At 39.5% G+C, this 21,958-nt stretch overlaps 1 protein-coding gene across 2 annotated transcripts in view; it reads left to right on the top strand.

Moving 5' to 3' along the window:
* COG5 (component of oligomeric golgi complex 5) overlaps positions 1 to 21,958 on the top strand; it is a 1,291,144-nt gene that overhangs the window by 703,687 nt on the left and 565,499 nt on the right. For both annotated transcript variants that reach the window (XM_053716572.1, XM_053716573.1), the window contains one exon: positions 13,367 to 13,532. In XM_053716572.1, coding sequence (XP_053572547.1) covers positions 13,367 to 13,532 — 166 coding nt within the window. The remainder of the gene's footprint in view (positions 1 to 13,366; positions 13,533 to 21,958) is intronic.

Genomic DNA, 21,958 nt, shown 5'->3' with positions numbered 1-21,958 from the left:
CTACCAGGAGGGGCAAAGTTTCCCAAACCTCAAAATGCCTATAAATACACCCCTCACCACACCCACAAATCAGTTTTACAAACTTTGCCTCCCATGGAGGTGGTGAAGCAAGTTTGTGCTAGATTCTTCGTTGATATGCGCTTCGCAGCAGGCTGGAGCCCGGTTTTCCTCTCAGTGTGCAGTGAATGTCAGAGGGATGTGAAGAGAGTATTGCCTTGAATTCAATGATCTCCTTCTACGGGGTCTATTTCATAGGTTCTCTGTTATCGGTCGTAGAGATTAATCTCTTACCTCCCTTTTCAGATCGACAATATACTCTTATATATACAATTATCTCTACTGATTCTGGTTTCAGTACTGGTTTGGCTTTCTACTACATGTAGATGAGTGTCCTGGGGTAAGTAAGTCTTATTTTTATGACACTCTAAGCTATGGTTGGGCACTTTTATATAAAGTTCTAAATATATGTGTTTAAACATTTATTTGCCTTGATTCAGGATGTTCAACATTCCTTATTTCAGACAGTCAGTTTCATTATTGGGATAATGCATTTGAATAATCAATTTTTCTTACCTTTAAATTTGACTTTTTTCCTGTGGGCTGTTAGGCTCGCGGGGGCTGAAAATGCTTCTTTATATTGCGTCATTTTTGGCGCGGACTTTTTTGGCGCAAAAATATTCTTTGTCATTTCCGGCGTCATACTTGTCGCCGGAAGTTGCGTCATTTTTTGACGTTTTTTGCGCCAAAAATGTCGGCGTCACCGGATGTGGCGTCATTTTTGGCGCTTTAAGCATTTAGGCGCCAAATAATGTGGGCGTCTTTTTGGCGCTAAAAAAATATGGGCGTCATTATTGTCTCCACATTATTTAAGTCTCATTGTTTATTTGATTCTGATTGCTAGAAGCTTGTTCATTGACATTTTTTCCCATTCCTGAAACTGTCATTTAAGGAATTTGATCAATTTTGCGTTATATGTTGTTTTTTTCTATTACATATTGCAAGATGTCTCAGATTGACCCTGAATCAGAAAATACTTCCGGAAAATTGCTGCCTGATGCTGGATCTACCAAAGTTAAGTGTATTTGTTGTAAACTTGTGGGAACTGTTTCTCCGGCTGCTGTTTGTAATGAATGTCATGACAAACTTGTTAATGCAGATAATATTTCCTTTAGTACTGTTCCATTACCTGTTGCTGTTCAATCAACATCTAATATTCAGGGTGTTCCTGTTAACATAAGAGAATTTGTTTCTAAATCTATTAAGAAGGCTATGTCTGTTATTCCTCCTTCCAGTAAACGTAAAAGGTCTTTTAAAACTTCTCATTTTTCAGATGAATTTTTAAATGATCATCATCATTCTGATTCTGTTTCTGATAATGATTTTTCTGGTTCAGAGGATTCTGTTTCAGAGGTTGATACTGATAAATCTTCATATTTATTTAAAATGGAATTTATTCGTTCGTTACTTAAAGAAGTCTTAATTGCATTAGAAATAGAGGAATCTGGTCCTCTTGATACTAAATCTAAACGTTTGAATACGGTTTTTAAACCTCCTGTAGTTATTCCGGAGGTTTTCCCTGTCCCTAATGCTATTTCTGAAGTAATTTCCAGGGAATGGAATAATTTGGGTAATTCATTTACTCCTTCTAAACGGTTTAAGCAATTATATCCTGTGCCATCTGACAGATTAGAGTTTTGGGACAAAATCCCTAAGGTTGATGGGGCTATCTCTACTCTTGCTAAACGTACTACTATTCCTACGGCAGATAGTACTTCCTTTAAGGATCCTTTAGATAGGAAGATTGAATCCTTTCTAAGAAAAGCTTACTTATGTTCAGGTAATCTTCTTAGACCTGCTATTTCTTTGGCGGATGTTGCTGCAGCTTCAACTTTCTGGTTGGAAGCCTTAGCACAAAAAGTAACAGATCATAATACTCATAGCATTGTTAATCATCTTCAACATGCTAATAACTTTATTTGTGATGCCATCTTTGATATCATTAGGGTTAATGTCAGGTATATGTCTTTAGCTATTTTAGCTAGAAGAGCTTTATGGCTTAAAACTTGGAATGCTGATATGTCTTCTAAGTCAACTTTGCTTTCCCTTTCTTTCCAGGGTAATAAATTGTTTGGTTCACAGTTGGATTCTATTATTTCAACTGTTACTGGGGGGAAAGGAACTTTTTTACCACAGGATAAAAGATCTAAGGGTAAATTTAGGTCTGCTAATCGTTTTCGTTCCTTTCATCACAATAAGGAACAAAAACCTGATCCTTCCCCTACAGGAGCGGTATCAGTTTGGAAACCATCTCCAGTTTGGAATAAATCCAAGCCTTTTAGAAAGCCAAAGCCAGCTCCCAAGTCCACATGAAGGTGTGGCCCTCATTCCAGCCCAGCTGGTAGGGGGCAGATTATGATTTTTCAAAGAAATTTGGATAAATTCGATTCACAATCTTTGGATTCAGAATATTGTTTCACAAGGGTACAGAATAGGCTTCAAGATAAGGCCTCCTGCAAAAAGATTTTTTCTTTCCCATGTCCCAATAAATCCGGTGAAGGCTCAAGCATTTCTGAAATGTGTTTCAGATCTAGAGTTGGCTGGAGTAATTGTGCCAGTTCCAGTTTTGGAACAGGGGCTGGGGTTTTACTCTAATCTCTTCATTGTACCAAAGAAGGAGAATTCCTTCAGACCAGTTCTGGATTTAAAAATATTGAATCGTTATGTAAGGATTCCAACATTCAAAATGGTAACTATAAGGACTATTCTGCCTTTTGTTCAGCAAGGGCATTATATGTCCACAATAGATTTACAGGATGCATATCTGCATATTCCGATTCATCCAGATCACTATCAGTTTCTGAGATTCTCTTTTCTAGACAAGCATTACCAGTTTGTGGCTCTGCCGTTTGGCCTAGCAACAGCTCCAAGGATTTTTACAAAAGTTCTCGGTGCCCTTCTATCTGTAATCAGAGAACAGGGTATTGTGGTATTTCCTTATTTGGACGATATCTTGGTACTTGCTCAGTCTTCACATTCTGCAGAATCTCATACGAATCAACTTGTGTCGTTTCTTCAAAGACATGGTTGGAGGATCAATTTACCAAAGATTTCATTGATTCCTCAGACAAAGGTAACCTTTTTGGGTTTTCAAATAGATTCAGTGTCCATGACCTTGTCTCTAACAAAAAAGAGACGTCTGAAATTGGTTTCAGCTTGTCGAAACCAGTGTTAATTTCGTCGACTAAAACTAGACTAAAATTACTATAAAACTAAAGAAATTCTGATGACTAAAATACGACTAAAACTAAAATGACATTTTAGTCAAAAGACTATGACTAAAACTAAATCAAAATGACATTTTAGTCAAAAGACTATGACTAAAACTAAATCAAAATGACATTTTAGTCAAAAGACTATGACTAAAACTAAATCAAAATTTGCTGACAAAAACATTTTATGCAAGGTGTTATAATCAATCCATATGCAATTACTGCACTTTGTAAAATTTACGAAACTTAATTTTATTAAATTTTAAGATAAATAAGACATGTTATATACCACAACAGTTAAATCTGTTATATCTGTATTGCATGTTTAAACCTTAATACCACAAATAAAAACAGGTTAATAAACCTTTACTCCAGGAGTATATAATGAGTTTGGAAGTTCTAGAGAAGTGCTAATATATTTGCCGAAAATTTTACGAATCTGTGAACAATCAATTGATTCTTCCTATAGAAATAAGCATAACCCACAAATATGGGCTTGTTATGCTGTGCCTGTGCTAGCTGCAGAACTTTGTTGTGTTGAGTTACTTGATACTTGTTTTAATTATTAACAGAGAACTGTTAAAGTTTTTATATTAGGTAATATGTGCAATACAGCCAATACAGTTCACAGTTTTGTTTTTTTATATTTTAAAGTTGCACTTCTGTTTGTTTATGAAACTTGGTTTTATTTAATTTTAAGTTTAATAAAGATGTTACATATCACAACGGCTAAATCTGTGTCTGTATTGCATGTTTAAACCTTAATACCATAAATATTAACAGGTGTTATGTTTACTCCTGGAGTATGTAATCAGTTTGCAAATTATAGAGAAATGCTTAAATAATGCATTACACTTTAACTAAACCCCTTCGATTTTAGTCGACTAAAATCTACTGGAGATTCAGTCGACTAAAACTAGACTAAAACTAAAACAATTCAGATGACTAAAATACGACTAAAACTAAAATTGCATTTTAGTCAAAAGACTTAAACTAAGACTAAATTGAAATTTGCCGTCAAAATTAACACTGGTCGAAACCTTCAGTCTCAATCATTTCCTTTGGTAGCCTTATGCATGGAAATTCTAGGTCTTATGACTGCTGCATCGGACGCGATCCCCTTTGCTCGTTTTCACATGCGACCTCTTCAGCTCTGTATGCTGAACCAGTGGTGCAGGGATTATACAAAGATATCACAATTAATATCTTTAAAACCGATTGTACGACACTCTCTGACGTGGTGGACAGACCACCTTCGTTTAGTTCAGGGGGCTTCTTTTGTTCTTCCGACCTGGACTGTGATCTCAACAGATGCAAGTCTGACAGGTTGGGGAGCTGTATGGGGGTCTCTGACAGCACAAGGGGTTTGGGAATCTCAGGAGGCGAGATTACCAATCAACATTTTGGAACTCCGTGCGATTTTCAGAGCTCTTCAGTCGTGGCCTCTTCTAAAGAGAGAGAGTCGTTCATTTGTTTTCAGACGGACAATGTCACAACCGTGGCATATGTCAATCATCAAGGAGGGACTCACAGTCCTCTGGCTATGAAAGAAGTATCTCGAATACTTGTATGGGCGGAATCCAGCTCCTGTCTAATTTCTGCGGTTCATATCCCAGGTATAGACATTTGGGAAGCGGATTATCTCAGTCGCCAGACATTACATCCGGGCGAATGGTCTCTTCACCCAGAGGTATTTCGTCAGATTGTTCAAATGTGGGGACTTCCAGAAATAGATCTGATGGCTTCTCATCTAAACAAGAAGCTTCCCAGGCATCTGTCCAGATCCAGGGATCCTCAGGCGGAAGCAGTGGATGCATTGTCACTTCCTTGGAAGTATCATCCTGCCTATATCTTTCTGCCTCTAGTTCTTCTTCCAAGAGTAATTTCCAAGATTCTAAAAAAGCGTTTGTTTGTTCTGCTGGTGGCTCCAGCATGGCCTCACAGGTTTTGGTATGCGGATCTTGTCCGGATGGCTACTTGCCAACCGTGGACTCTTCCGTTAAGACCAGACCTTCTATTGCAAGGCCCTTTTTTCGATCAGGATCTCAAATCCTTAAATTTGAAGGTATGGAGATTGAACGCTTGATTCTTAGTCATAGAGATTTCTCTGACTCCGTAATTAATACTATGTTACAGGCTCGTAAATCTGTATCTAGGAAGATATATTATCGAGTCTGGAAGGCTTACATTTCTTGGTGTTCGTCTCATCATTTTTCTTGGCATTCTTTTAGAATTCCTAGAATTTTACAGTTTCTTCAGGATGGTTTGGATAAAGGTTTGTCGGCAAGTTCCTTGAAAGGACAAATCTCTGCCCTTTCTGTCCTTTTTCACAGAAAGATTGCTAATCTTCCTGATATTCATTGTTTTGTACAGGCTTTGGTCATTAAGTCAATTTCTCCTCCTTGGAGTTTGAATTTGGTTCTGGGGGCTCTTCAAGCTCCTCTGTTTGAACCTATGCATTCGCTGGATATTAAATTACTTTCTTGGAAAGTTTTGTTTCTTTTGGCCATCTCTTCTGCTAGAAGAGTTTCTGAATTATCTGCTCTTTCTTGTGAGTCTCCTTTTCTGATTTTTCATCAGGATAAGGCGGTGTTGCGAACTTCATTTAAATTTTTACCTAAGGTTGTGAATTCTAACAACATTAGTAGAGAAATTGTGGTTCCTTCATTGTGTCCTAATCCTAAGAATTCTAAGAAAAGATTGTTGCATTCTTTGGATGTAGTCAGAGCTTTGAAATATTATGTTGAAGCTACTAAAGATTTCCAAAAGACTTCTAGTCTATTTGTTATCTTTTCTGGTTCTAGGAAAGGTCAGAAGGCTTCTGCCATTTCTTTGGCATTTTGGTTAAAGTCTTTGATTCATCATGCTTATGTTGAGTCGGGTAGAACTCCGCCTCAAAGGATTAAAGCTCATTCGACTAGGTCAGTCTCTACTTCCTGGGCATTTAGGAATGAAGCTTCGGTTGATCAGATTTGCAAAGCAGCAACTTGGTCTTCTTTGCATACTTTTACTAAATTCTACCATTTTGATGTGTTTTCTTCTTCTGAAGCAGTCTTTGGTAGAAAAGTACTTCAGGCAGCTGTTTCAGTTTGATTCTTCTGCTTATAATTTCTTTTTTTTTCATTATAAGATTTAAACTTTGTTTGGGGTGTGGATTATTTTTCAGCGGAATTGGCTGTCTTTATTTTATCCCTCCCTCTCTAGTGACTCTTGCGTGGAATATCCACATCTTGGGTATTCATTATCCCATACGTCACTAGCTCATGGACTCTTGCTAATTACATGAAAGAAAACATAATTTATGTAAGAACTTACCTGATAAATTCATTTCTTTCATATTAGCAAGAGTCCATGAGGCCCACCCTTTTTTGAGGTGGTTATGATTTTTTTGTATAAAGCACAATTATTCCAATTCCTTATTTTTTATGCTTTCGCACTTTTTTCTTATCACCCCACTTCTTGGCTATTCGTTAAACTGATTTGTGGGTGTGGTGAGGGGTGTATTTATAGGCATTTTGAGGTTTGGGAAACTTTGCCCCTCCTGGTAGGAATGTATATCCCATACGTCACTAGCTCATGGACTCTTGCTAATATGAAAGAAATGAATTTATCAGGTAAGTTCTTACATAAATTATGTTATATATATATATATATATATATATATATATATATATATATATATATATATATTAGGGCTGGGCGATATGGGTGAAAAAAAAATCGCAATTTAAAAAAAAACAAAAAAAAAAGCGATAGCGATTTAATCACAATTTTTTTAAAAAATTACTATAACACGTTCATTTTTCAATAAAACATTTATTTAACACCTACAGAATCTTACTGTACATGTTTCTCAATGTCCAATACACTCTTGGAGCATAAAAATACAAACCACAAAATAATTAAAATAAAATTAGTTAGTGCTACCTGTGCTGTGGTTACATAGATAGTATAAAGTCCCTTTATTTAACAGTACACTACAGAATCTTACTGTACATGTTTCTCAATGTCCAATGCACTCTTGGAGCATAAAAATACAAACCCCAAAAGAAGTTAGTAAGGCACTATAAAGTATTTGTACAATAATCACTTTATTGCTCACAACTTTGAGCTGTCCCACCGCCACACCACTGCTTTACCACCCCACACTACTCCTAGATGACTCCCACACTCTCTTCCAAAATGGCCGTTTTGCGGGCATTCTCAGGTTCCCCCACGGCCGCACACTGGTCTGCCACTCATCCTCCCTCTCCGCCTCCGTTTTCAGGACAATCTGAGGATTTTTTAATTTTATTTTAAATTACTCTCACGGTTTTAAAACCACGGCGATTAATATATATATATATATATATATATATATATATATATATATATATACATATATATAAATAATATTTTTGGCATTAGCATATTTAGAGAAAACAAAACTTTTAATATTTATATAGTTTTAATGGCAGATTCATATGATTTTACATTTAAAATAATTTCCACTTCAATGGTTTATGCTCAGTCACTACCAATGACAACTCTACATTTCCCCTCTTCAAAAATCTAGCTTTGGAAAATGGAATTGGATAAATGTTATGATATTATCATTTGCTTATCATAAGTTTAATTGCACCACCCTTTTCTGGATTTTTCTTATTGATCTTTATTGCGCAGAAGTGTTTCTTTTTTTTTTTTTTTAAATGGACACTTTGAACACAGATTTACAATATAGTCTCCTACCCTGCACTATAATTCTTGGTAAATGTGCAATTATATGCATAATTACTTGATTTTACTGTGAGCGTTCAAAATTCAAATATTTTTATTGACAAATGTGCACAGTGCTTGTAGCTTCTTTCTGGTTGTCATGGTAACTGAAGTTGATAATGTGATTTTGAGATCCCAGACCAGCAGGTGCTAAATGTCTCTTTTAAACATTATACTATGATAAAATACCTGGGAGATTTGTTCTCTCTGAATTAAGGTCAGTTGTCTTAATAAAACTTAAGAGGTTGATATAATGTAAGTTATTTTCTTCCACCTCTTCTTTGAAAGCATAATTAAATATAAGTGAATACCTATACATCTTTAAAGGGACATGTTACTCAACATTAGATTCACATTTACCATTGATGCAACCATGAGAAAAATAACGTTTTTAGGTTTATACATGGGTTTTTCTTAGTTATAAAATAAGATCAACTCACTGAGTAACTGTTCTGTGAGAAATTACCATTTAGTTTCTCTTTATACTTTAATTGAGTGGTGAAGAAAAAAACAAACACAAAACAATCAACATTATCATGTTTTACAAAGATCTCATGGGATTTCACATGATCACATGAGATTTCATAATAAAGCTCTTTGAACTGAGAAGAAAAACAGAGTGTGACTGTGCCTGCACATGCCAAATGCACGCTCACTTGCAAGTCCCAGGACAAGCATTTAGATTGGATGTTTAAGGTCCCTCTATAATGGGATGTGGCTACTGTAGAAATGTTGTAGAAAACCTTCAAGTGATTTAGCATTTGAATAACACATCCCTTTACATAAATATACAGTATCTCACAAAAGTGAGTACACCCCACATATTTTTGTAAATATTTTATTATATCTTTTCATGTGACAACACTGAAGAAATTACATTTTGCTAAAATGTAAAGAACTGCCTTAACCCTCTTGGGCATGGAGTTCACCAGAGCTTCACAGGTTGCCACTCTTCCACTCCTCCATAACAACATAACGGAGCTGGTGGATATTAGAGACCTTGCACCCCCCCCCTCACATTCCATTTGAGGATGACCCACTGATGCTCAATAGGGTTTAGGTCTGGAGACATGCTTGGCCAGTCCATCACCTTTACCCTCAGCTTCTTTAGCAAGGCAGTGGTCGTCTTGGAGGTGTGTTTGGGCTCGTTATCATGTTGGAATACTGCCCTGCGGCTCAGTCTCCGAAGGGAAGGTGATCATGCTCTGCTTCAGTATGTTACAGTACATGTTGGCATTCATGGATCCCTCAATTAACTGTAGCTCCCCAATGCCGGCAGCACTCATGCCTGCCCAGACCATGACTCTCCCACCACCATGCTTAAATGTAGGCAAGACACACTTGTCTTTGTACTCCTCGTATGGTTACAGCAACACACACTTGACACCATCTGAACCAAATAAGTTTATCTTGGTCTCATCAGCCCACAGGACATGGTTCCAGTAATCCATGTCCTTAGTCTGCTTGTCTTCAGCAAACTGTTTGCTGGCTTTCTTGTGCATCATCTTTAGAAGAGCCTTCCTTCTGGGACGACAGCCATGCAGACAAATTTGATGCAGTGTGCAGAGTATGGTCTTAGCACTGACAGGCTGACCCCCACCCCTTCAACCTCTGCAGCAATGCTGGCAGCACTCATACGTCTATTTCCCAAAGACAACCTCTGGATATGACGCTGAGCACGTGCACTCAACTTCTTTGGTCGACCATGGCGAGGCCTGTTCTGAGTGGAACCTGTCCTGTATGGTCTTGCCCACCGTGCTGCAGCTCAGTTTCAGGTTCTTGGCAATCTTCTTATAGCCTAGACCTAGACCAGTGTTTTTCAACCAGTGTGCCCTGAGAGATCCTCAGGTGTGCCGCGGCAGACTGACAACAGTGAGGGGGTGTCCCTCTTTAAAATTTTGAAATATTGGGAGGTATGTGACAGGCTCATCAGGCATCATTTACAACCATGACATTGACATTCATTCACAGACAATCATTATGATTGTTTGTGGATGAATGTCAATATGTCATGTATAGTTTGTAGGAGGCATGGCATGACAGCACAGTACAGCGTTATATATATATATATATATATATATATATATATATATATATATATATATATATTGTATATATATCCTGTATTAGGCTACAATGTGTGATTTTGTAAAATTTTGGGATGGTAGTGTGCCACAGGATTTTTTAATGTAAAAAAGTGTGCCACGGCAAAAAAAAGGTTGCAAATCACTGACCTAGACCATCTTTATGTTGAGCAGCAATTCTTTTTTTCAGATCCTCAGAGTTCTTTGCCATGAGGTGCCATGTTGAACTTCCAATGACCAGTATGAGAGTGTGAGAGCGATAACACCAAATTTATCACACCTGCTCCCCATTCACACCTGAGACCTTGTAACACTAACAAGTCACATGACACCGGGGAGGGAAAATGGCTAATTGGGCCCAATTTGGACATTTCTACTTAGGGGTGTACTCACTTTTGTTGCCAACGGTTTAGACATAAATGGCTGTGTGTTTAATTATTTTGAGGGAACAGCAAATTTACACTGTTATACAGGCTGTACACTCACTACTTTACATTGTAGTAAGGTGTCATTTCTACAGTGTTGTCACATGAAAAGATATAATAAAATATTTACAAAATTGTGAGGGGTGTACTCACTTTTGTGAGATACTGTATTGCTTACTTACAAGAGTTACCATTGAATTCTACCTTAATAAGGAGAATGCTTAATTTAAACCAGTATATTTCTAAACATAAATTGCTCCCTGCATCTGTGTATTATATTTATGATCACTGTACATAAAATAAGCTCACTAAACCTATTAAAAAGCTGCTTATGAAACATTATCTGGTGTAATGTTTTATGATATATTAATGAGGTATATTGCATTTTAAAGGAATAATAAGGATTTTCTTTATACAAAAGTGTCACAGTGGAATGCTTCCTAAGAGAAGTCAGGTTTAGCCTCTTCATGTTGTGTAGACTGATTCTATAGGGAGTAAATCAACATTAAAGGGACATTGATTTGAATATAACATCTTCTATAATATCTGTATATGTTGTTTGTTTGTTAAACATTATATTGTAATGGGTGTGTTTCTGTTTATCCAGAACCTGTATAGCGAGATAAACCGAATTAACAAAATGCTTTCCTAAAATTCTTTGAGAGACCTCACAGTACTGATGAGACTTCTTTGAGAATCTTGCCAGACCGGAAAGCCTTAGAGAATTGGGTTTTTAGTGAGCGCAAAGCACATTAGCACATTGTTTTGTACTTAAAAGGACATGAAACTAATTTTTTTTATGATTTAGGCCGAGCATACAATCTTAAACAACTTTCCAATTTTCTTCTAGTATAAAATGTGCTTAATTCTCTTTGTATCCTTTGATGAAGGAGGAGCAATGTACTACCGGGAGTTAGCTGAACACATCTTTAAGCCAATGGGTGTATATATACAAAGCAAAAGGTGTGTATATATATATATATATATATATATATATGGAACCACCAATCAGCAGCTAGCTCCCACCTCCTGAGCCTACCTTGGTGTAGCAAATTAGATAATATAATTATATATAATTAAATTGGAAAGCTTTTTAGAATTATATGCTCTGTCTGAATTATGAAGTTATGGGTTTCATGGTCATTTTAAAGGGATACTGCACTAAAACCATTTTCTGAGAGAGCAACACATTTAACATGTCAAGTTGTTTTTTTATGTATTTATTTATTTATTGCTTAAACATGGCTGTGTAAAAGCAGTTTAAATGTAACTATAATAATGTAGTTGCTTTACTGGTGAAGGAGGACTACATTTTGAAATGCTATACTTAAGATGAAGCAAATAAAAAGTTGACTATAATGACCCTTTTAAAGGGACAGTGAAGTAAAAACTAAACATCATGATTCAGATAAAGCATGTAGTTTTAAACAACTTTCCAATTTACTTTTTTCCTCTTGGTATCCTTTGTTAAAGAGAACCTCAGGAGCATGCGTGTGTCTTTAGAATATTAAGGCAGTAGTGTTTTGCAACATTGTTTATAGTAGTGTTATACATTGTTGCAGACACTGCTGCCATAGAGCGCTAGAGACAAGTGCATGCTCCTGAGCTTGTTTGAGTCTACTTAGATTAACTCTCCATCAAAGGATCCCAAGAGAACTAAAATAATCTGATAACAGAAGTAAAGTGGAAAGTTGTTTTAAATTATTTTCTAAATCTTGAAAGTTTAATTCTGTCTTTGCGGTTTCTTTAATAGTTTAGGGGCTGTAGTAAAATAATGGTTATTACTTTTCCGCTACAAAAAATGAAAAGCTGAATTAGTGCCGCCTGATGTAGAATCTTTTATGTTCTCTTGTTTGACTACACAAGCATGGAGGGTGAGAGTAGACAAACAGACATGCTCACTAGAGTTAGATTTCCTTCAATAGTCTCCCCTTCAAACTAATTCAAAGGGGAAATAAAACCATAAAGTGGCACAAACAAAAGAATAAACATAGCAGCTTGTGCAGTAGGAGAGCGCGGTGGGCTCAATTTATAATCCAAGGGCGGACAGGGTTAGACATATTCGCCCCTGTGCGCCCGTCTTCAATTTGCTGCCGCATTTACCATAGCACATGAGTGTTCTAGTGCGCACCCAATCACGCGCAGGCATGAGCTGTCAATCTCCCTGGTCGGAAGAGACTGGCGATTGAAATTCTCCACTTAACAGGTGGAAAACAGGGCAGGGAAGCAGAGATCCAATGACCGCTGCTTGATAAATCCTGGCTGCAGCATCTTTTGTGCAAACCTGCAGTCGCAGGGCTCGATAAATCAAGCCCTTTATGTTGTACCCATCCGCTGCACATCATAAAATTGGTGGCTCATTTGTATAAGAAGAGCGATTTAAAGGTTAGTAAAGTTGAGGCTGTAAGTAATTTTCATAAAAACACCACCACCATAACAAGGGGGCATGACCTCAAGCTGAAGGGTAGTAGGTTTAGAAATAATTTGCAGAAGCACTTGTTCACAGAAGCGGTGGTTGTTTCTTGGAGTAAACTCCCATTAGAGGTGGTAATGACAATCACTGTGGGGAACTTTAAGAATGCCTGGGGTAAGCATAAGGCTGTCCTACACACTAAATAAGCTAACACTTTTAGGCTGATTTGTTGGGTCTGCAGTCTGCTGTTAAAATCTATGTTTCAATGTTAATGTAAATTCTTATCCTTAGATGTCAGGGCCCCCTTTCCTCATACACCAATATTCTTGCTGACTTTTAAAGAGTTTTTGTTGTTCATTAATCTCTTCTAAGCTGTCAGAAGCCAATAAGTAATTCTAAAATGATTTAATTTTTTCTTAGAATCCAACTCAAGTGGGGACAGCTCTTCAAGTTTTCTACAACCTGGGAGCCTTGAAGGATATCATTAATAGTGTTGTGGATGGCTATTGTACTTCCCTTGATGAAAACATCAACAATGCATTAGATATCAAAATCCTGACTCAAACATCGCAAACTGTTCAAAGAGGTATGGGAACGCTTTATACTTAAAAACAAGCTTTGCATTTTAATATTGCTTCCAACTGTGTGGGCTTATATTTCTAATGTTTGACTTTTTATTTATAGAATTTTTTTTATTGCTCCCATTTTGAAATTTGAAACAGGTGTTGTTGCCATCATTTTGCTTTTTTTTTTCTAGAGAAGTATAAATGTTAAGATATTTTGTAGCTTCTAGAGAGATGAATGTAAAGAAATTGGTAGATAGAAAGATAGATTTATAGATGGAGAGATTGATAGACATAGATGTAATGCTAATTTCCATCTTAATACGAGGAGAGTCCACAGCTTCATTCATCACTTGTGGGAATACAGAACCTGGCCACCAGGAGGAGGCAAAGACACCCTAGCCAAAGGCTTAAATACTTCCCCAACTCCCCTCATCCCCTAATAATTCTTTGCCTTTCGTCACAGGAGGATGGCAGAGAAGTGTCGGAAGATTCGGAGTAGTCTCTTATGGAGGGTAGTATTTTTCGGAATGGGATTGGAGTTTTAAGTAGTCTTGTCAGCCTCTCAGTGAGAGCATTGACAAATGTTAGGGTCTGGAGATGCAGGGAGAATCTTTCTGCAAAACCATCCAGACTCGTATAAACAGCTCCTTAAGCAATCAGTATTGACGAGTTTCACTGCCTGCTTTCTAGCACTCAAGTCCATGTCAGGAGCGATACAACACTGTCAAACTTGAGAGGCCGTGTTCCTGTTCCATGGCGTAGATTCTGGTAAGATTGTTTAATTTTGTTATACCTGTAATGATAACACAAGAAGACAAGGTCACAGTGTGACTCCTTTTATCTGTATAAAATCAAGGGTTAATATCTCCGGAAGGTGATTATTGAACAGGGGGGGATTTATACATGATTACTTTGTGTTTTTTACTGCAACATGTGTGAGATGTGGCTCTGGCAATGTGTGAACAGTTAGCTTCTTTCGTAATTTTGATTACTGTGCAGCCTGTTTAGTTTGGCACGCTTTTTCTCGGCTGGAGGGGCAGTCCTGTATCGCACTCCATGTTACCGGGTGTGGCCTCATTCTCTTCCTTTTCCTGACCATTGGTTGCAGGAGACAAAAGCGATTTCTCTGTGGGCCTGTGTTATAGGAGGTGGTGAGTGCCCCAGCCATTGGGGTATAAAGGTGCCATTTATTTTTTCTAGAGTCTGTATTAAAGGCGCAAGCTATGGAGGACTCTGATGCATTAGAGGGTACTCCCTCTTTGCCTAAAGCTAATGTGTTTATTGTGAGGAGGCTACACTATATCCGCCTGCTCAACTATGTTCTACACGCCTTGATAGAATAGTGATATCTAAAAAGAACAAGCTGTTTAGTACCTCTGAGCCGTCCACCTCTGAGGGGTCTCCGTCACGCGAGGTGCATTCCCTACAATCATCTCCACTTACACATGCAGCTCCCCAGTGCACTACTAATCCTCCTGCGGGAGGGGCCCTGTGGCTGCCAGATTTTGTTGATCAGTTGCAAACAGCGGTGTCTGCAGCCTTAAGTGCTTTTACCTCGTACTGCTAAGTGCAAGCGAAAGGTTAAACATTGCTATCCTTCCCAGGGGTCGTCTACTACGTTGGATGTATCTGAGACTAGATTATCCGCTGATGCAGTGGACTCCGATATTTCGGAGGACTCTTTCTCTGAGTCGGAATCTGCGGCCTCTAAACCTCTGGCTGCGGAGGAACCAGACTTTAGGTTTAGGATGGAGCACTTACGCTTTTTATTAAAAGTGGTGTTAGCTACTCGAGGTTCGGAAACCAAAGTTACCGGAGGAACCTTCTATTCCTAAGATTGATAAGGTCTATGAGGAGATGGTGGTGCCCCAGACTTTCCCGTAAAGAATATTATAAAGAATGAATGGGAGAGACTTGGTTCATCTTTCTCCCCTTCTTCATTTAAGAAATTGTTCCTGATTCTCAGCTAGAATTGTGGGGATCTGTCCCTAAGGTGGATGGAGCTATCTCCATGCTTGCTAAGGGCACCACTATTCCACTCTACGATAGTTTGTCGTTTAAGGAACCCATGGATAAGAAATTTGATACCCTGTTAAGAAAGTTGTTTCAGCACATGGGGTTTGTATTTCAGCCTGCAGCGGTGGTCGATGCTGTGGCGGGAGCCGCTACCTATTGGTGTGAGATGATTGAGGTGCAGACTCACCTCAATAAGATACAGGAAAGAATTAAGGCCCTGAGGGTAGCTAATTTGTTTATCTGTGATGCAAAAATGCAGATTATTCGCTTGAATGCCAAGACATCAGGCTTTTCTGTTCTGACCCGGAGGGCCCTGTGGTTGAAGTCGTGGTCTGCTGACATGACGTCCAAATCTAGATTACTTTCCATTTAAGGGGAATGTTCTTTTCGGTCCAGGCCTGGACTCTATCATATCCACGGTCACCGGGGGCAAGAGTGCCTTTCTACCGCAGGATAAAAAGAATAAACCTAAGGGTCCTAACTTTCATCCCTTTCGTTCGGAGAAGTCCCAACGACAGCAGCCTGCCGCAAAGCCCAAGCAGTCCAAGGGATCTTGGAAACCCTCTAAGTCTTGGAATAAAGCAGAGCAAGAAGCCTGCCAAGACAAAATCGACATGAAGGGGCGGCCCCTGATCCGTCTCTGGATCTCGTAGGGGGCAGACTATCTCTTTTCGCGGTGGCTTGGATGAGAGACGTGCAGGATCCTTGGGTTCTGGAGGTTTTTGCCCAGGGTTACAGGATAGGTTTCAAAACTTATCTTGTCTTGTCAAATCTATTGTCAAGACCAGAGAAACGAGATGCCTTCATAGAGTGCGTGAGCGATCGCTCCTCTCTAGGAGTAATTGTACCGGTACCTCTAGCTGAAAGAGGTCTAGGGTACTATTCAAACCTTTTCATGGTCCCAAAGAAGGAGGGCACGTTTCGCCCAATTCTAGACCTAAAGTGTTTAAACAAGTTTCTGTCGGTCCCATCGTTCAAGATGGAGACAATAAGGTCTATTCTGCCCTTAGTTCAAGAGGGTCAGTTCATGACTACAATAGACTTGAAGAATGCTTACCTTCATGTGCCAATACACAAGGATCACTTTAAGTTCCTAAGATTCGCTTTTCTGGACAAGCACTTCCAGTTTGTGGCTCTCCCCTTCGGTCTGGCTACTGCTCTAAAAGTCTTTACAAAGATTCTGGGAGCTTTGCTCGCGGTGGCGAGATCCAGAGGTATTGCAGTAGCACCATATCTGGATGACATCCTGGTCCAGGCTCCGTCCTGCCAGCTGGCAGAGGACCATTCGAGAGCTCTTCTACTTCTTCTTCCATCTCATGGATGGAAGATAAACTCAGGAAAGAGTTTTCTGGTTCCCAGTACCAGAGTGGAGTTCCTGGGCACGATAATAGACTCCATATCCATGAAGATATTCTTGAGAGACCAGAGTCATTGCAAAATTGCCTCTAGCTGTCTTGCCCTTCAGACCTCCTCAAGGCCATCTGTTGCCCAGTATATGGAGGTGATTGGGCTCATGGTATCCAGTATAGGTGTCATTCCATTCGCCAGGTTTCATCTACAACCTCTTCAGTTGTGCATGAGTCAATTGAACGGCGATCACTCGGATCTGTCTCAACAGATATCTCTGGGCAACCAGTTGAGAGAATCCCTCTCTTGGTGACTCCATCAAGATCAGCTATCCCAGGGGACATCCTTCCTGACACCATCCTGGGAGATTGTGACTATGGACGCAAGCCTCTCAGGATGGGGTGCTGTTTGGAGTGCCAGGAAGGCACAGGGCAGGTGGAATCGGGAGGAGTCACTTCTTCTGATCAACATCCTGGAACTTTGAGCGATCTTCAACGCTCTGAGAGCTTGGCCCCTCCTGGTTTCTTCCCAGTTCATCAGATTCCAGTAGGACAACATTACCTTGGTGGCTTACATCAACCATCGGGAGGGGGGGGCGAAAAGCTCTCTAGCCGCGAGGGACATATCTCGGATTCTGGAGTGGGCAGAGACCCACAACTGCTCGCTGTCAACGATCCACATCCCGGGTGTAAACAACTGGGAAGCGGATTTTCTCAGAAGACAATCGTTTCATCCGGGGGAATGGTCTCTTCACCCCGAAGTGTTTGCGAAGATTTGCAACAGATGGGGGATTCCGTAGATAGATCTCATGGCGTCCAGACTCAACTTCATTTACTCCGATACAGGTCGCGGTCCAGGGATCTCCAGGCAGAACTGATAGATGTATTAGCAGTGCCTTGGGGATTCATCCTAGTCTACATATTTCCATTGTTACCACTTCTACCTCGAGTAGTGGCCCGCATCAAGCAGGAGCAAGCATCCACTATTCTGATTGCTCTGTCGTGGCCACGGAGGATGTGGTTTGCGGATCTGGTGGGGGTGTCATTATCTCCTCCATGGAGGTTGCCCTGTCACATGGATCTGCTGGTACAGGGCCCCTTTGTGCATCAAAATCTAGATTCTCTGAGGCTGACTGTGTGGAGATTGAACGCTTAGTCTTAGTTTGATTGATACTCTCATTCAAGCCAGGAAGCCGGTCACCCGATGTATCTGTCATAAGGTGTGGAAGACCTACTTACTCTGGTGTGAGACTCGTGGATATTCCTGGCATAAGATTAGAATATCCAGGATACTTTCCTTCCTCCAAGACAGTTTGGAGAAGGGACTTGGCGCCAGTTCCATAAAGGGACAGATTTCGGCTCTATCTGTGTTGTTCCACAAGAAGCTTGCTGAGCTTCCTGATATACAGTCTTTTGTTCAGGCTCTATCCAGGATCAGGCCTGTACTTAGACAGTCTGCTCCTCCTTGGAGTTTGAATCCAGTTCTTAAAGTTTTGCAGAGGGCTCCGTTTCAGCCTATGCATTCTCTTGACATTAAGATACTGTCTTGGAAGGTTCTTTTTCTACTGGCTATTGCTTCGGCACGAAGAGTCTCTGAGTTGACGGCCTTGCAATGTGCAAGCCTCCTTACCTGGGTTTTCATTCCGATAAGGCTGTCCTTCGCACTGGGTTGGGATTTCTCCCTAAGCTTGTATTTGATCGCAACATTAATCAGGAGATTGTAGTTCCTTCCTTGTGTCCTAACCCTTCTTCGTCAAAGGAACGATTACTTCATAACTTGGATGTGGTTCGAGCTTTGAAATGTTATCTTCAGGCTTCGAAGGATTTCAGACAGACTTCAGCAGTTTTTGTTGTCTATTCAGGGAAGCACAAAGGGCAGAAGGCTTCTTCCACTTCCCTATCTTTTTGGCTGAGGGGCATGATTCGCTTGGCTTATGAGACAGTGGGACATAAGCCTTCTCAAAGGATTACGGCTCACTCGACTAGAGCTGTGGCTTCTTCTTGGGCCTTCAAGAATGAGGCCTCTATGGAGCAGATTTGAAATGCGGCTACTTGGTCCTCCTTACATACTTTTTCAAAGTTTTACAAATTTGATGTTTTTGCTTCGTCTGAAGCAGCTTTTAGGAGAGAGGTTTTGCAGGCTGTGGTGCCCTCAGACTAGGGTCCACATCTTTTTTTTACTCTCCCATTATCATTTAGTGTCCTCTAGAGCTTGGGTATTTGTTTCCCACAAATATTGAATGAAGCCATGGACTCTCCTCTTATTAAGATGGAAAACATAAATTATGCTTGCCTGATAATTTAATTTCCATCTGTACAGGGAGAGTCCACGGGTCCCACCCAGTTCTCCGTTGGACAGACCTAAAATTCTTTTGTTCTTCTGGCACCATTTATTCCCTGATATTTCTCCTACTGTTCCTTGTTCCCTCGGCAGAATGACTGGGGGATGAGGGGAGTGGGAGAGGTATTTAAGCCTTTGGCTAGGGTGTCTTTGCCTCCTCCTGGTGGCCAGGTTCTCTATTACCACAAGTAATGAATGAAGCTGTGGACTCTCCTCGTACAGATGGAAATGAAATTATGAGGTAAGCATAATTTATGTTATTTCCTTCTCTTAGAACAGTGTTTCTTAACTCCAGTCCACAAGTACCCCTAATAGAACAGATTTTCATGATCTCTAAACTAGAGTATAGGTGAAATAATTAGCTGATGTGCAAAAACTCAAAAATAGCCGCAGGCAGTGGCATTTGGCTATTTTTTGTGCCAGATTTATTAGTGAAAATGTGCAACACCCAAATACCTGTATATATGTGTGTGTGTGTGTATATATATATATATATATATATATATATATATATATATATATATATATATATATATATACACACACAGTGTATATATATATATATATATATATATATACATATACATATACAAGAGATATGTGGATAAGCACTAATAAACATGTAATGGCTAAGGTAGTATAGATTCAGAGTAAAGTAATGCTCAAGACTAAGGTGTACTCCAGGTAAAAACACCTCAAGAAAATAAAATAAATAAATATAGGAGTCACTGCACTACCAAGCAATTGATAGACCAAAAAAAATGCAGTTACAAGGGTATATATCTTAGAGAAAAAAAATAAGGAATTTAATGTACATCAGCTACAAATATGACACATTCCATATTCGGTGCATAATTCAACAAAGATGCAAATACACAGAAAAAGAAAACAAAACACAGAAATACTGGGCATCCCCAGTACTAAAAAAATAAAATGTAGACATCAGTTTAAACTTTGTAATAGGCCAGACCCTTAGGCTGAAATGTTCAGTAATCGAACAAGCTGTAGGTTCCTTCACCCTTTTTTTTTTTTTAATAAATAATTGAGTAGTTGCCATTTGTGTGGTCTCCTTTATAGTTGTGGTTTACTAGCCTAATGTTCACACAAAACTCCATTATATATATATATATATATATATATATATATATATATATATATATATATATTTATATTTATATTTATCCTTTTCATGTATTAGGATTTTACCCGTTATAAAGATTATTAGGGTACACATCTTTTCTGTATTTATATTGTGGTGCATTACTTTGGGACTTATACATCTCACTTGTTAATATAGAGTTGACAATATTGTGGAGATATTGGAGGGTGTATAGGGTGTTTGCATGTAATCATACATGACTTACAGTCAGGGCTGGCTCAAGACATTGTGCTGCTTGGGTCCGAGTTCAAAATGCCGCCCCCGACCCCTGAAGCTCCCAGAGAGACAGGGATAATCTGCCGATTATCTTGCACCTACTATATGATTCTGCCACAGAACTACCATTTGGGACACCTTCATATTCTACTGATTCGATTAACATTCAGTTTGACATATCTATAATCCCTGGGACCGTTGAGGACTTGGGTGGAGGACTACCCATAAGCCCCCCCCCCCCATTAGTGTGCCTGTTATTGCTTGATTTACAAGTTTTAACTCTGACATGGCATCAAGTGAGGGGGAGGCTATATCTGATATTCTTGCTTCCTTGAGGGTGTTTGAGGAGAAGATGCTAGTTCAGTTTTCCAGCCTATCTCACACCTTAGGAGATACTGTTGTACAATCTGAAGTCTGGCTTGAGGATATGGAGAGTAGCGCTAATTGACTACCTTGCAAAGAGCATATATCTATAAGGGAGAACCGGACTGCAGCAGTCATAGCAGATCCTGCCGCTAACTTACCATGTGTCATCGGTGGTCTACCTCAACTTTGCAGCCGCACAGCTCCGTGGGATGCGGCCGGCCCCTTGGAGTAGAACGGCAAACACTCGAGTAATCGGAGTTTAGCATTAATGGTATTTAAAATCCAGATACTGTATGTGGCATTGATCCCTGACTAGAATCTTGCCTTTTTTTCTTATATATTAGATTCTCACCCATCTGCTTATTACACAATATTTTATTCATATTGTATTGCAATTGTGAGAAAAGATTATTAAAGTTATTTTTAGGGATCTCTATCTTAACCTTTGGAATAATAAGCTGACTGTGTGCGGGCATCCACAATTAAGAATTAGGCAGCATAACCGTCCTTAGAGGCATATTTTTCTTCTTAAATGGAAAGAGTCCACAGCTGCATTCATTACTTTTGGGAATTAAGAACCTGACCACCAGGAGGAGGCAAAGACACCCCAGCCATAGGCTTAAATACTCCTCCCTCTCCCCTCATCCCCCATTCATTCTTTGCCTTTCGTCCCAGGGGGTTGGCAGAGAAGTGTCAGAATTTTTAATTTTTGTTTTTTTGTCTCTTATGGAGGGTAGTACTCTTCGGCATGGGACAGGAGTTTGAAGTAGTCCTGTCAGTCTCTCAGTGAGCGCTTGGATGAAAGTTATAGTCCGGAGATGCAGGGAGAGTCTCTCTGCAAAACCATCCCAACTCATATTAACAGCTCCTCAAGCAATAGGCGTTGTCGAACTTCGCTCCGCTACCTGCTTTCTTCTCTCAAGTCCATGGCGGAGGCGATGCCACTATTCGTCACACTTGAAAGGCTGTGTTCCTGTTCCATGGCGTAGATTCCGGTAAGAT

Source organism: Bombina bombina, chromosome 6 (genome assembly GCF_027579735.1).
Source record: "Bombina bombina isolate aBomBom1 chromosome 6, aBomBom1.pri, whole genome shotgun sequence".
In the NCBI taxonomy this organism is placed as follows: Eukaryota; Metazoa; Chordata; class Amphibia; order Anura; family Bombinatoridae; genus Bombina; species Bombina bombina.
This window is presented reverse-complemented; position numbering and strand designations above follow the sequence as displayed.